We start from the raw sequence: 16,254 nt of genomic DNA, 5'->3' as shown, positions 1-16,254 counted from the left end.
ACAGTTTATAGTTTTTCCTTTTCCCTGGAGAATTTAACCCATTAACATTTAATGAAATAATTGCTAATTCTTCTTGGAAACCTCTACTTATACTTAGGTCTTGTTGCCCTCGTTTGTCTGACTTCTTTATATTCCTTGTGTCCATCATCATTGTCTTTCCCACTGTCCACATTCTCTCCTTTCCCATTCTCTTTTTCCTTGATTTGGGATTCCCCCCTATCTGGTGACTGTTCTCCTCCCTTCTTTCTCTTTCCTTCAATTCAACCACACTACCAAAATCTATAAAACTCTTCTACTTTGTCAATCTTCTTTCTCCCCAAGATATCATAATCCCTTCCTGAGTCAGCCACTAAAAATTTACGTTTTTCCTTGTTAGTTTTGTTGTAAGCGTTTGCTAGGGTCGTCTTAAGTCTCTTACCCTTCTCAGGATTTGTTTGAGCACCACAAGCTGTCTTCCTTGTAACTGTAGTGGATCTTCTCTGGTCCTATGAAGAATCTCATCACGGATCGATTTTTTTAACAAATCTAATGTGCACTTCTCTAGGTAAATTATATATACGGGCATAATTTGTGTTCATTCTGTAGATTTCGTCCATTTCATTAATAATTTCTTCCATCCCAATTCCTAATGCTCCTGTCAATAGATCCACCATCATCTCCGGAAGGTCCTCATTCTTTTCTTCCCTCATGTTCTGAAATCGTAGAAAATGGGCAGCCTTATCTATTTCCAATTGGATGGGGCGTTGATCCTACCTGAGACGCACCTTCTCGTTGGGTGGAGACAGCAGCCAGGATGGGGTGTGCTCGTCTGCTAGGTTGATAGACGAGCCTGTCAAAGTTGCTAAGTCCCACCCTTGTTACTGGGCAGACCCAGCTTTTGACGAAGACAAGAAGACAGGCTCGGCATGTGGGAGGCCAAACAAGAGAGAAAATCGTTAGGCAGAAAAAACAAGACCAGGCTGGCAAAAGGGAGGGTCTGGCTGCTGTCTCCACCCAACGAGAAGGTGTGTCTCAGGTAGGACCAACGCCCCTTCTCCATTGTGGGTGGAGACAGCAGCCAGGATGGGACATACCAAAGATCACCGTCCCTACAGTTAGGGGGGAACCAGGCTGGTCCGAAGAACCCTCCCCCGAGAGAACCTGCTGCAGCACCCTATGACCAAAACCGGCATCTGCCGAAGCAAACTTGTCCAGTTTGTAATGCTGGATGAGGTAGCCGCCAAGGTGGGGCTACTGACAACAACACTAGGTCTGCAAACCAAGGTCTGTGTGGCCAATGCGGGGCCAGGAGGATGAGTTCCGCTTGTTCCAACAACATCTTGAGAATCACTCGGGAGAGCAGGGAGACCGGAGGGAATGCATAGAGAAGCCCCGGTGGCCACGGGGAGCATAAAGCATCTGTGGCCTCCGCAAGTGGACACTGGTACTGCGAGATGAAGCGTGGAAGCTGAGCATTGTCCAACGTGGCAAAGAGGTCGATCACTGGCGTCCCGGAGCGTGTAGCAAGTTGGCAGAAGATGTGCGGGTGAAGGCGCCACTCGGCATGATCCAGTCGTTGACGGCTTAGCCAGTCCGCTTGAACAATGGCGACACCAGAAATGTGTTCCGCCTGCAACAAGGCGAGGTGAGTCTCTGACCAGACGCCCAATCTCAACGCCTCTGACATCAGAGATAGGGATCGTGTGCCCCCTAGGCGATTGATATTGGCTTTCGCCGTAATGTTGTCAGTTAGAACCAGAACGTGAGCGTTGGAGATGAGATGTCAAAACGCTCGAAGCGCCAGGTAGACCGCCCGCAGTTCCAGCCAGTTGATGGGGCGATGGGTGTCGGTGCTGTTCCAGGTGCCCTGAGCAACTTGGCCCAGGCAATGAGCCCCCCAGCCCTGAAGGCTGGCGTCCGTTGTCACCACCACTCTCTGCGGGTTGAAGAAGAGATAACCTTGAGATATCGTAGGTGACCGCCACCACCCTAGGGACCTGATCACCTTTCTGGGGACGGGAACATTCATGGTAGAAGTGCCGTTGCCTTCTGCAACGGCAAAAGAAACCACTGAAGTTCCTTCGAGTGCCACTGGGCCCAGGGAACTATGGAGATGGCAGAGATCATTTTGCCCAGGAGCTGTGATAGTACATGGGGAGACACTGACCTAGCCCATTCAACCTTAGAAACCAGGGACTGCAAGCTATCCTGTCGCTCATGCAAAAGGTAGACCCTCCCTGCCACTGAATCTATCAGGGCCCCCAGGTGGAGCAGACAAGTGGTAGGGACCAGGTGGCTCTTCTCCAAGTTAATGGAAAAACCATGGGCAGCCAGGGACTGGAGAGTAGTCGGCAGATCAGAGGTAGCTTGTTGCGGGGTAGGAGAGAGAATTAAGATATTGTCTAAGTAGCACTGTAGACGAATGGACTTGCCCCTAAGGGATGCTGCTAAGGCAGCCAATACTTTGGTAAAAGTACGAGGGGCAGAAGAAAGGCCAAAGGGCAAGGCCCGATACTGGTAATGGCGCCCCCCATAGCAGAACCGAAGGAATCTCCTATGGGAGGGGAGGATGGGAATATGGAGATAGGCCTCGGTGAGGTCGATGGAAGAGAGGAGATCGCCCCTCCTAATACCGTCAAGAATAGACCGCAACGACTGCATCTTGAACTTGAGGCATACAACATACCGGTTCAGACATTTGAGGTCCAGAATAGGTCTCCAACCCCCCCCAATGACTTTGGTACCAGAAAAACACGGGAATAGAATCCCGTCCCCTGTTCAATATCAGGCACAGGTTTGAATAGCTCTGATTGAAAGGAGATGCTGAACCGCCAAGTCCATAAGGGACCGTTTCTCAATGTCATGGGAAAGCGGACAGCGCACAAAGAACATCAGAGGAGGGGAGAGAAATTCAATGGCCAACCCAGATCTTAAGGTGGCCAGGACCCATTTATCCAAAGTGGTACCTTCCCAAACAGGGGCGAAGAGGGCCAATCTGCCCCCTATGGGAGGACCCGGGATGCAGTTAGCGACGGCGCCTGGAGAAACGACTTCCTCCCCCTTGAAAGGGCCATTTGGAAACAAATGTTCTACCTCTGGATGCCCTGTCCTGAGCGTCCCGCTGTCTAGGTTGAAAAGTCCCTTGCGGTCTGGAAGATGGAGGTACAAAGCTAGTACCCTCATATGATCATGATTGGGGACGGGATGGGTAGGGGTGGAACCTAGACTCCCCCCTGCGAAAAACAACCGGAAGGACCTTCCTTTTGTCCTTCATTTCAGTGAGGAAGGCATCTAGAGAATCCCCAAACAACTTGGAGCCAGCAAAGGGAACCGAAGCCAGCCGCCACTTATTCCTGGCAGCAGCTTGCCAGTGGCAGAGCCAGACCAAGTGACGGGCAGTAACAGAAAAGGCGAGAGATTTAGCCGCGAAGCGAGCAGCGTTGAGGGTAGAGTCCACCGAGAATTGCGTGGGGGCGATGATCTTGTTCAGTTCCTGCCGGATGCGGACATAGCCAAAGTCTCCTGAAGATGATGAAGCCAGAGGAGAGTAGTGCAATTAAAGAAGGAAGCCGTCGAAGCTGACCGAATGGCCGAAGCCGCGTCCTGGTGTGCCCGTTGTAAGACCTGTTCCGCCCGGCGTTCTTCCAGACGGAGGCCTTCATCTGGAACACTGGGAACCGCAGCTTGTGGCAAGAGCGCAGCCACAGGGGCATCCACAGTCGGAACCTGGAAGGGAATCCAGATCCGGTGCCACACTGAAATTTTGTCAGTCTGTTGCCGTAGGGGCCGGAGGTGATCCGGGCGAGGACCACTGTCTCCATATAACATTGAGGAACAGAGGTGGAGTAGGGATGGTGTCCACAGGCTGGGATGGTTCAGCGAACAGGGGGTTCAGAGACCCTTTGGCCACGGATGGGGCAGCCGGCGATGGGTTTGGAGCGTCCAGCTGTGCCGTAGTGATGGCCTTGTGCAGCAGGGATTTGAACAGGGCCTGGGGAAACAAACCTGTAAATGCGGGCTGATCTGGGGGGAGATTCTCATCTTCTGACAGATCCAGATCCTGAGATACCTCGTCGGCCAGGGGGGATGCACGGCTCGCAATGGAGGAGACAAGGGAGTCCGGAGCCTCGATCGAAAGAGTGTCATCCTGCTAGACATCCACCCGAAAAACAGAAGCCCCAGACCGAATAGAATCCACCCTGCTGGCAGGCAGAAATTGTGAGGCCAACGACTGTTGCACCACTGCCGCGATGATCTGTTGTATTTGGTCAGGCGATAGAAAGTTGTGTTGCTGCCCAACACCAGACATCTGGTCTGTTGGATGAGACTTAGCCACTGTTTCAGGGACAGCCGGTACTGAAACTGGAGCTGAAGAAGACTCAGCTGAAAGTAGCGGTGCTGCAGCGGCCTCCGAACCCCACAGATTTTCTGGTTGTATGACCACCGGGCAATCTTGAAGAGAAACTTGGTCAACTTGTGCTCCTGTATCAGATGCAGTGGTCACCCGCGAAGAAACAGCACCAACCTCCGTGGCAGAAGGTTGGTGTTCGCTTGCCTTAGCACAGATTCTTTTGAGAACCTTGTCCCAGCGTGCCTCAGCACGGGAGGTCGTAAAGTGGGAGGAGGACTTATGATGAGACCGAGGAGCGTCAGAGGCAATCGGTCGAGATGAAAGGACCGTTGAGTGGTCCTTTTTGGGGTGCGAGTCCCCCTTAGGGTGGGGGCTCTCTGAGCAACCAGCCTTCTGGCCATGCTTCGTTTTATGCAAAGCCTTGGGTATTGTCAATCAGTTAATACTCCAGTCAAGGAAATGACTCACAAATATCGTGCAATGCCCAGGAGAAGTGCCCAAAGTCGTAAAGACAGGCAAGGCCAGGTATAATATATCCCCAGAAGGCACAGGCTGAAACCTAGAGGCCCAAGCAGATCAAATACCCTGAGGCAAAGGGCTCAAACAGCAATCGTAACCAAAATGGGAGCGCAAAACTCCACCAAATTATAGAAGCGACCGGGCTCTCACTAATGTCAAGACTGGAGTGAATCAACTTCCCTGCGCGAATTGGGCTAAGGAGGGAGTACAAAGCTCCACAAAGGATCGCTCTCCTCGCTGGGTTGCCAACAATGCTGCCGACGGGGGCGCGTGACCCCTCGTATTGCGTTTTAAATGACAGGGACCAGATCTTCACCACTGAATCCGTTGGCGCGAAAAAGTGCGATGCGAAGCAAACGTCTAGACGAACAGCCGCCTCAGCTGACATTCACGCCGAAACTGGCAGTGGCGCACAGAAGAATTCCCCAATGTGCCGAGAGAATGGACGGCTCAGGCACTCAAGCAGTCACCGTCGGGAGCGCGAAGCTCCACTAGCAGGCTCCGATCAGCTATTTTAAAACACCAAAAAGCTGCGATGCAATAAATCAGAAAGAGACAGCCGGCCGTTAGCACACTCAAAATGGCCGCCGGAGGACACCCAGGGGAGCGTGAAACTCCGCAAGTGTCAATTCAGCTAAATAGCTGAGTCAAGGTCTGTAACCTCTCACACGGGAATGCGAAGCTCCGCAAAAACCCCTAAAAAACCGCGTTTTAATCGCAACGTGATGTTAAAAGAGTTAAAAGGGTTGAGGAATGCCTTCCCCAGATAACTAGGCAAGCCAGTTACTGGGGATTAAAGTCTCACAGTTTGAAGTCATAGTCCAAGAGCAGTCGAGATAAAAGTCCAAGTCAAACCAGTAATATCAAGCAGAATCAGGGTCCAAATGACAGGAAAGGTAAAGAGACAGTCAGAAATTGGCCAGAGGAACAGTCCCACACGCCTGTCCAGGCTGACAGACTGAGCCAAAAGCTGGGTCTGCCCAGTAACAAGGGCGGGACTTAGCAACTTTGATAGGCTCAGTCTATCAACCTAACAGACGAGCACACTCCATCCTGGCTGCTGTCTCCACCCACAATGGAGAATACAGTCTCTTTGAGGTCTCTATTGGCTTGGATTAATCTTTCTTCCATCTCCTCCACTTTTTTTTCTTCCCATTCTATCTTCTATCTCCTGTAATTTTTGTTCATTTTTAAGAATTTGTTGCTGGAAGCATTCAAATTTGTCATCCATCGATCTCATCTTTTCTTTCATTTTTCTTGTGTCACTCCTTACTTCTCCTATCTCTCATTTCAGATCCTGATTCTGTAACATGACCTCCTGCATTGTTTATAATATCTGTTGTTGATCCTTGAATGAGTTTGATCTCTCTCTCTGTAACATTCCTTCAATGGATCTTTGCCCTGCTGGACTTAGTTCCATTGTTGTAGTTTGAGCTCCTTGTCTCCTTCCTGCACCAATTCTTGTCAAATTGGGGATACTTGTCATTTTTAATACTGCTTTAAATTGACTTCCCCACTTCCTTATATTTCTCTTAGTTTCCTCCAGCACCCTTCTACTATCACTCTCTCAACTAGTTAATTGTCAATGCTTTTTAAATGTCTCTTATTTAATCTTTGACTTCCTTTCTTGATCTTTCCTACCCCAACTACAGTCTGCAAACCTTCCCCTTAGTCAACAATTAATTAATAACAAAATCTATAATTAAATCACTTAAAAATATCAATAATTAATGCAGTAGGTGGTGAAGCTAATAAAATAATAGTCCAAAGATTGCATAGAAAAACAATAATAATTAGAGAGATGATTTCCTCTTAAGAATGTTCCAATATGACTATTTCATTAATTTCACATCCAAATTTACTCCTTAAGTTTCCTTGATTTATAAGTCAGTTATTAGCAGACCATCCAAAATAGGTCTTGTTTTTCTTTAAATTGCCTCTCCTTACTTGAATTGTCTCCAGTTTTTTCCTCGGCTAGTAGGTGTCTCTTACTCCCTTTTATCCTAGTTGACAGTCAGTCTTTCTTCAAAATGCCTGGGTTCTCCGATTAATCAGCACTTTCGCTCACAAACTAAATTGTCTACTTCCTGTATATTAAATTAAATCAGCAATAATGGCAAATTACCCCCTTTTCTCTTTCCCCTCACTCCACCGGTGATATCTATTGCGTTGAAATGGTCTCTTTTTTTTTCGCCCCCACTTGCCATTTGCCACTTTACTACGGAGGAAATTTTCTCCTTCCTTGGGCCTCCTTCTGACTCTTCCCTCTTTACAATCTTCCGAGAAGATCTTCATGGAAATTCTTTCTTTCTACCTTTTTTTACAAGGTAGTTCTGGAGCTTTTGACAATAGCTTGACTGTTTAAATATTGTATTGTTCGTGTTCTGTCCCGTTGTATAAACTTTCAAAATTTTGAGGAATAGATTATCAGAACTAGTCCATATATCTCGAGGACATCCAGGTTCGGGAAGACTAACCTATAATATCACACTCTATCTTATCTCTGCTGTTCAAGTTTAAATATTGAAGGATATTGGCTTTGATTCCCTTAATATGCAGGTGATATCTAAACCTTTCTGTCCCATTTATACCACATTACAAAGAGGTTAGGGAACTGGATATGTAGGCTGCAAACTAAGCTTAAGTCAAACAAGCTAAGAATACCATTATTTCAAGAATTCTTATTCAAGGTTGGATGGGGTAGAATTCCTCTTGAAAGCTCAGGTTGATAGTTTGACCTTGAATCTTTGATCAGGCAGTGAACTCGTAGTACATGGTTTTATGTAATTTTATAATTGTTTTGTGCGTCCTAGTTTAATATTTGTTTAAAAGTGATCTAACAATGCATCAATTAATATTATCTTGTTAGTTTTTATTGTAGAATGAAATGTCTATTGCATTGACATATTAGGTACAAAACGTGTCTGGGACTATTTTATGAGAGAAAAGTGGCAGACATTTTGGTCTGCAGTGTAAGGATCGCCTCTCCTTCCAACTTAAGAAAGTACGAACTCTTGAAACGTAGTTGTTCAAAAGGATTCTTTTATTAAGCAGAAGTGAAAATCATCCAGCTAAAGCACAATCTGAATGCCCTTAGGCAAAGCAGTAGGATTAAAGTGGAAGAGACCCCTCCATTTAGGTCAGAATGCAGATTTCAACCAATACACAAGTGTGAAGATGTTTTCTTTACTATTTCCTTTGAGAACCCGAATAAACATGCATTCCCACCACTTCCCTTTAAAGTGAGACAACCCACATGGCTATCATATAAATTCCTGCAGGTAAAGGGAATCTCAGGCTTCCTTGGTGCCAGGATATAGGTTGTAAAATATCTGATGACACAGGCCATGCTAGTTAATCGAATCCAAGTCCCCCCTTCCTTCACTTGAATGGCAGTATCCCTTTTAGGGTTTGCTTACCAGTGGCTCATCATCTGGATCGCTTCCGAACGAGTGTGATTCCTCCTGTTCAGATGCCAGGGTTTCTTCCCCAAAGAGGGGAGGGGATGGGACTTCTACGGTCTCCCTGCTCCTCAGGGCAGTCTCCTTCCCACGCCGGCCCGGTTTTCCAGGACCCTCCCCCGGTGGGTGGTTCCGGGCGGGTGCTTGCGAACGACACTCTGCAGCTCGGTGCCCTTCTTTTCCACACTTGAAACAGGCTGAAGATCTCGGGGAGAATGCGGTTTGTGGTTTGTGGGGCTCTTGCTTCTATTGGGGTGAGGATTTCTTCCATGCTCGGCCCGCTCGATACTGGTTTCTGGCCATATCGATCTCAGCTTCTTCGGCGGTGACATACCATTCATGTAGGTCATTCAGTGCCCCTCGGGCCACGCAGGCATTGTATAGGTCATCACTCAGTCCGTCCTTGAAACAGCTCACCAAAATAACTTCCGGCCAGTGCACACGACACGCGAGGTCCCGGAATTCTTCAGTATACTCTGCTACTGGCCGTCGCCCCTGCCTCACCACCTTAATGCGGTCACGTGCTTTGCGATCTGCCAGTGGGTCCTCGAACCGACGTCGCAGGGCCATCATGAAATGGTCGAAATTCCGCAGTTCTGGTGCGTTGGCATTATGTAGGGTCACCATCCATCTGGCTGCAGCACCCTCTAGGGCTAGGGTCACAACTCGCACTCGGGAGCCTTGGGTTTGGAAATCACGCCCATACTCTTGCATGTAGGTGAGCACATGTGCCACAAAGAATCCTAATTGTTGCGGATTCCCATCAAACTTCACCCCAAGAGGGGGAGTTTCTCTTTCCAGCTGAGGAGCCCGGGGTTGGTTGGGAATGGGCGCCGGTGTGCGTGCTGCCTGGGGGGGAGGGTTTGCTGGGTCTTCTCCCGCAGCTGCTGCACCATCTGCTTGATAGGCGGCCTCCAGGAGGGGGGTGCCTCCCCTGGCATCATCCATGACTGCTGCCCTTTCAGTGCTCTTTGGTTGTTGTCCTGGCTCCCTTCGGATGTTAAGATTTTCCAAAGTCTCCATCACCAATTGGGTTATATGCCTCTTCAGATAGTCCTCCCTCAGGGGTGCTTCGATCAGCCCCCCCCCCCCGGTCAGTAAGGGCTTCTAATTCCAGTTTCCACCCCGGTTTTCGGTTGCCATGGTTGAGGGTGACTCCTCTGGTTCTCTCATCCCAGCCATCTTTCTTCCCAATGCCAATTGACCAGCGGGGCTTTTCAGGATTCTCCAGGGTTACCTCATCCTCTCCGATGGGTTGCACGAGACAGGCATCCGACTGGGTGGCGGTTGCTGTCTCTCCCCAGCAATCGGTTTCTCCCAGCTCTCTGCTTTGTTCAGACATGGTTTACAAGGTCCCCTCAGTAGAGCAAAGATTGCTTCTCTGGGTTGACCGTTTTGCAGATTGTGCTTTCTGTAAGGATCGCCTCTCCTTCCAATTTAAGAAAGTACGAACTCTTGAAATGTAGTTGTTCAAAAGGATTCTTTTATTAAGCAGAAGTGAAAACCATCCAGCTAAAACACAATCTGAATGCCCTTAGGCAAAGCAGTAGGATTAAAGTGGTAGAGACCCCTCCCTTTAGGTCAGAATGCAGATTTCAGCCAATACACAAGTGTGAAGATGTTTTCTTTACTATTTCCTTTGAGAACCCGAACAAACATGCATTCCCACCACTTCCCTTTAAAGTGAGACAACCCACATGGCTATCATATAAATTCCTGCAGGTAAAGGGAATCTCAGGCTTCCTTGGAGCCAGAATATAGGTTGTAAAATATCTGATGACACAGGCCATGCTAGTAAATCGAATCCAAGTCCCCCCTTCCTTCACTTGAATGGCAGTATCACTTTTAGGGATCTGACATGCAGACAGTATCAAATTAGCCATGGTGACATCCAGGATGCACAAATTTAAAGTGGATCTTTTAGGAAATATTGTTTGGCAATGTATGAAACACACACTTGACCTCTCCATCCCTTTTAACAGCAGCATGCTAGCTGCAGTGTGTTACATTAATCACTTTTAAAATGTAACCTCAAAGCCACTAAAAAGTATGTCAAAAAACTAATTTGTGCCCTGAATAGAACTTTTGGTCACCAACTTGAAAAATATTCTACTCTCCTTAGTTTTCAAAAAAATATGTAATTTAGAACAGCTCCCCATCTGTAAAGAAGAAAATACACAGTGCCAAAATACGGACTCATTCCAAATGGAAATAGTAGCCTGCAAATATCTGTCAAACAGCTATGGGGCTTTTATATAATATAGTGGAACCCCCCCACCCCCACAGGTCTAAATATTCTGAATCAGGCTATTTGGCAAAGCTAGGAAGCTCAAAAGAGTTACAGGATTTGGGTAACTAGTTTAATTCATTAAAAGTAAATAAATCTTCCTAAACAAATATAAATGATCCATACTGGGCTAGCCAATTTTTCAGTAGATGAGATCTCCAAATCACAGGAAAGGGGAAAGGAAAAAAGTAGGTAGAGGAGATAATACCCTGTGGGTGTATCTGGCCTGCACACATAGGCATGGTTAGAATTTTCAAACTTTTTTTGTTTTTTGGGCGAAATGTTGCATGTGTTCTTAAAAAAAGTCTAAGCTATGTTTATTTTAGAGCTGACGCTGCTATTTAATAACTTTGTGTTTCATTTCAAATTAACAAAAAAATATGCTATCAAAGTTTGGCAACCATGATCAAGGGATATAGCTGGCTTATTGCCAGTTACCCTCTCATTTGTACAGAATGTGCTTTACAAATCTGTTTCATCAAACAGTTCAATGAAAAGGAAAATCCCTGTACAAGAAAAAAACTAACCCAAAGAAAGATGCAAATATTCAGGCCTATATTCACTTTTATTCCTATGCTGATCTACAAACTAATAATGGTTAGATTGCAGGTAATACCCCGAAAACTGCCTTTTGAAGAGATGTGTTCTTTACCTGGTATTAAAGAGTGCTGCCTTCACTGCAATTGAGATGGCATCGAACAAGTTACCACCACACTCCAATAACTGAAATTTTGAAAAAGTAGATTTTAATTATTGTATCATTTTAATAATCATTTTCTATTCTAAAAGCCATGATTTCATTATCTCCTTCTTATAATAATTTTGATATAAATGTATAAGTTTAAACAATTCTCTTTGTAAGATGCATACAACCATGAAAGGTAGGAAAATATTTCTCTGCCTTATAGATAGAAATGCTGAGAGATGACAGTTTGAAAAGGGCTGGCTTCAGATTTCCTGGTTTAAATCTTAAATGCTAATTGCATTCCTTCTCTGAATTGATTTTTTAAAAACAACAACAACAATAGTGACTGGACAAATATGCCACACTCGTTATCAAACTGAGAAAAATAGTGAAAACGGAAGAAATCAAGATGCCCTACAGAATAACATCAAGAATTTGAAAAAGATTAAAGAGAAGAAATTGATAAGTAATTGCAAATGAGAAGGGAGACTTACAGTATCGAAATGGGGGTAAAAAGAAAATAATTCAGGAGTTCTATAGAAAGTTCTATATGACCAAGAAAAAGTGCCAGAGGAAAAATATTGCAATATTTAGGAAAAGCAGAATTATTAAAAGTACCTGAAATGGTGAAAACTATGTTAAATGAAAAAATAACAATTATGGAATTGACAGAGGCGATTATAAGACAAAAGTATGATAAAACACCAGGGCCAGCCAGATGGACTGCTGGCAGAATTTTATAAATATCTACAAGATGTATCAATGTTACAGGTCTACAATGAACAGGGGTGAAATGTAAAATTTGTTACTACTGGTTCTGTGGGCGTAGCTTGGGGGGGTAATTTGACTGGGTGGGTGGGGCCAACTTTCCCCCCCCCCCAACTTTTCAAAGCATTTTTTCTAATGCTTTGAAAAGCCTCTGCTGATCAGGCAACTCAGCTGGGATCGTCAGAGACTTTTCAAAGCATTTTTTACCACCTCTTCGGCCAAGAGGTTGTAGAAAAAAATGCTTTGAAAAGCCTCTGACTATCCCAGCTGAGCCGCGCGATCATCAGAGGCTTTTTTTTTTACTTGTAAAACCTTTTTTTCGTGGGAAGAGGTTGTAGAAAAAATGCTTTTAAAAGTAAAAAAAAAAGCCTCTGATGATCATGCGGCTCAGCTGGGCATGGTGGTGCTGGGGGCTCAGGGATTTTTGCTACCGGTTCTCCGAACCATGTGCTGCCATCGCTACCAGATCGGGCGATCTAGTCCAAACCGGGAGCATTTCACCCCTGACAATGAAGCATTGTTAGAAGCTAAGATACCAAAGAGTTGGAGGGGAGCAAATATTACACTAATCCCAAAAGAAGACCTGATTTTAACTGAAATAAAGTATTATAGGCCAAGATGAATATATTAACATTAATTATAAAGGATAAGGAAGAAACAGAATATTTTCTAACATGGGATATGTTCTATCAATGGTTGGATAAAAGAATGGAAACTAGAAGATGAAAGATAAATACTATATATAAGAAAAGAATGCAAGAAATTGCATTACATATAAGTAAACATTAATATTAATATTGCAGTTATTATTATTATTACTACCACTATTATCATTATTGTATATTAATGATGTAAGAATCCTATTACAAATGATGTAAGAATGATGTAAGTAAATGATGTAAGAATCCTATTACAAAGAAGCAATTATTAGTATTTTAAGTACAGTTGTTATTAATATTACTCTCACTATCAGTTTATTAATACTTTATATGATTAAATGGAACCAGACAATACACTGTTCATTAAGCATTTGTGTGATTTAAAAAAGATATATATATATATACATATACATATATATATATATAAATAAACAATTAAAAAAAAGAATAACATCAAGGGTCTGGAAAAAGATGATCACTGCAAATATCTGGGTATACCTGACAATATCAAGCACACTGAAATCAAGAAAAAGGGTTAAACGTGAATACATCAAGAGAGTTAAGAAGATCTTAAAGTTCAAATAGTGGAGGCAATGCCATTAAGACAATCAACACCTGGGCAATTCCAGTCATTAGATACACAACTGGAATAGTGGACTCATGCAGAATAAAAGCCCTTGATAGGAAGACCAGAAAAATAATGACAATGAATCATGCCCTTCATCCTCGCAGGGACATAGACAAACTCTATCTACAAAAGAAAGTAGGTGGGTATGGAATGTTGCAGGTATATCAGATGGTTGAAGAAGAAAAAAGAGCATTGTAAGAATATCTGAAGAACAGTGAAGAAACTAATATACCAGGAAGGCTTAATGAGTACTGGAGAGTCCAAGTGCTGCCTTCATTGCACTTGAGGTGGAATCAAACAAGACCCAGTGAAGAGCAGAGTGGCGGCATGGGAAGACAAAGCATTACATGGTCAATACATTAAAAAATAGGCAAAGCAAATAACAACAAGGCTTTGCAATGTCTCTTTGAAGAAAGAGACAGAACAGCTAATTCTGGCTGCACAAGATCAAGTCTTAAGAATCAATGCATACAAAGCCAGAATTGAGAAGATAGCAACAGACAGCAAATGCTGCCTATGCCAAGAAGCTGATGAAACAGTGAACCACTTGGTTAACTGCTGCAAGAAGATCACACTTGTAGACTGACTACAAGCAACGGCATGACAAAATAGCAACAATGCTGCATTGGAAGAACTGCAAGAAATATCATTTGCCTGCAAGCAATAATTGGTGGATGATAAAATAGAGAAAGTCATAGAAACTGAAAAAGCTAAATTGCTCTGGGACTTTAAAATTCAGACAGACAGGCAGCTGTCATATAACACCCCAGACATAACAATTATCAATAAGAAAGACAAAAAAATCTGGCTAGTGGACGTGGTAAGCCTAGAGACAGGAGAATAGAAGATAAAGAACTGGAGAAGATAACAAAATACAAATACCTGCAAATAGAAATAGAATGACAAGCAAAGATAATACCAACAGTAATAAGTGCCTTGGATGCAACCCAACACAACAGGAGCACCACTTGAACACCATCAACATTGACAAATTCGCCATCAATCAATTGCAAAAGATGGCTTTACTCATAACAGTGTTCATCCTGAGACAATATCTTTGACACCATCAAACATCCACATCTGCCTATCCTAAGTCCTTGGAAAGAACTTGATAGGCAGCCTAAAATGCCAAATCCAGTCTGAACATCTGGCTGATGAATCATGTGATGAATCATCATCATCATCATAAACACAACAGGAGCAACAGGATATATAAACTGTTTTCAAAGTTTCATTTAGGAACCAGAAATACCAAATTTCTCCATGCAGTAGAATAACAGAACAGAATAATAGAGTTGGATAGGACCTTGGAGGTCTTCTAATCCAGCTCTCTGATCAGGCAGGAAACCCTGTACCATTTCAGACAAATGGTTGTCCAATCTCCTCTTTAAAACTTCCAGTGTTGAAGCATTCACAACTTTTAGAGGCAAGCTAGAATAAAAAGAGGGCCCAGGCAATTGGGGAATATAAAAAATATGTAAAAGATGGATAACTGAATACTGGCTGGATGACTTTGGGTCAAGTCATTCTCTTTGAGCCCAACTCACTCACAGGGTTGCTGTTGTTATGTAGAAAACAGATGGAGGAAGGAGTATTGTTCTGGTTTTAGTTACTTACAAAAAATAATTAAGGATAAAAAAATCTAATGAATAAAATAAATGCATCCAAGAGTGTGGTAATATTTAGACTTCCAAAGAAACAAGCTCTCGAGCTTAAAATTAATGTATATTCACATAGAATTTACTCACCAAGACATCAACATAAAGCATCCAGCAATGCTGTCTGGGATTAATACAAAGGGTTTTCAAGTCGATACTGCTCTCATTATTAAATATCCTATAGAGGGTATTTGCGATCTCAATGCCAAGTTCTTCACCACCACGTCCTTCAAATTCTGGAGTGGCATTTGCTGAACTGAAAGGAAAAAATATATTATAATTCAGAAAATTTAAACCATAGTTCAGAATATTAAGTATTCATTAAATATAAAACCAAGGGTATAACTCATAATCAAGGATATGGTCTATAAAAATTCTCTAACTACCTCCAAACAATTCAGTTGAATATCTTATTTTCTATTCTTTAATAATGTCTCTTTGTTACTAAATTCCATTAGGTTGATGGAAATTATTCTTATGAACTAGAACTACAGATTAATTTAATTACTAAGTTCAGAATAAAGAATAATGTTTGAAAACCAACCTGTTAACCAAGATTGATTAAGAACACAAATGCAGTGGGTGGGAACAGATAAAGTAATAGGACAATTGGCATAGTTTTAATATATGCTAGTCTATGACTTAACATTTATTCAATTAGTTTTAATTGTCTGTAATAGCAAAGCTTATATATAATATATATAATATATCAAATGGCTAGTTTGCCATTTCCTATAATAATTACAACTGAATGTCAGTTAATAGAGCACTTTTCCTATTTTTAGAATAATTTAACAAAGGTTACAAAGATACAATAGTAAAAGCTAATAGAAACAAGATACAATAGAAAAGTTGCTTGCTGTAATAATAGAAAGAGTAGAAAGAAAAAAGGAGCACCAGAAAAAAGAAAAGAAAAATTATAGTAAAGAAAAAGAAAATACTTCCAATTTTTATTACAAGTATAAACTATTTTAGTAACTTATCACCATTTCTTAAAATAAAACAAATGACTTTTCTTCGAATATCCCGTCTCTTATCTATAAACAATTCCATACAGCATCATTATTTCAGTTCTGGTGTCAGCAGAAGTCCATTAATGATTACCAGATATAACAATGTAACTACATTAACCTTGATCAAATAGTCCAACTTTATATTCCTCCCTTTTATTTCTAACTATATTAATGTGTAGTCCGTTCAAATAATGTCATAGATTTTGATTTCTTGTCATGTTTTTCTTTGTTATTTCTCATGAGATA

General features: G+C 43.0%; 1 protein-coding gene across 1 annotated transcript in view; it reads right to left on the bottom strand.

Moving 5' to 3' along the window:
* Nucleotides 1-16,254, bottom strand: part of EXOSC7 (exosome component 7) — a 179,916-nt gene that overhangs the window by 23,119 nt on the left and 140,543 nt on the right. The window contains exons 4-5 of the mRNA XM_060685953.2: nucleotides 15,086-15,251; nucleotides 11,250-11,320 (exon numbers count right to left, since the gene is read on the bottom strand). Of these exons, the coding sequence (XP_060541936.1) occupies nucleotides 11,250-11,320; nucleotides 15,086-15,251 (237 nt within the window). The remainder of the gene's footprint in view (nucleotides 1-11,249; nucleotides 11,321-15,085; nucleotides 15,252-16,254) is intronic.

Source organism: Pantherophis guttatus, chromosome 4 (assembly GCF_059756535.1).
Source record: "Pantherophis guttatus breed Tessera chromosome 4, ASM5975653v1, whole genome shotgun sequence".
Lineage (NCBI taxonomy): Eukaryota > Metazoa > Chordata > Lepidosauria > Squamata > Colubridae > Pantherophis > Pantherophis guttatus.
This window is presented reverse-complemented; position numbering and strand designations above follow the sequence as displayed.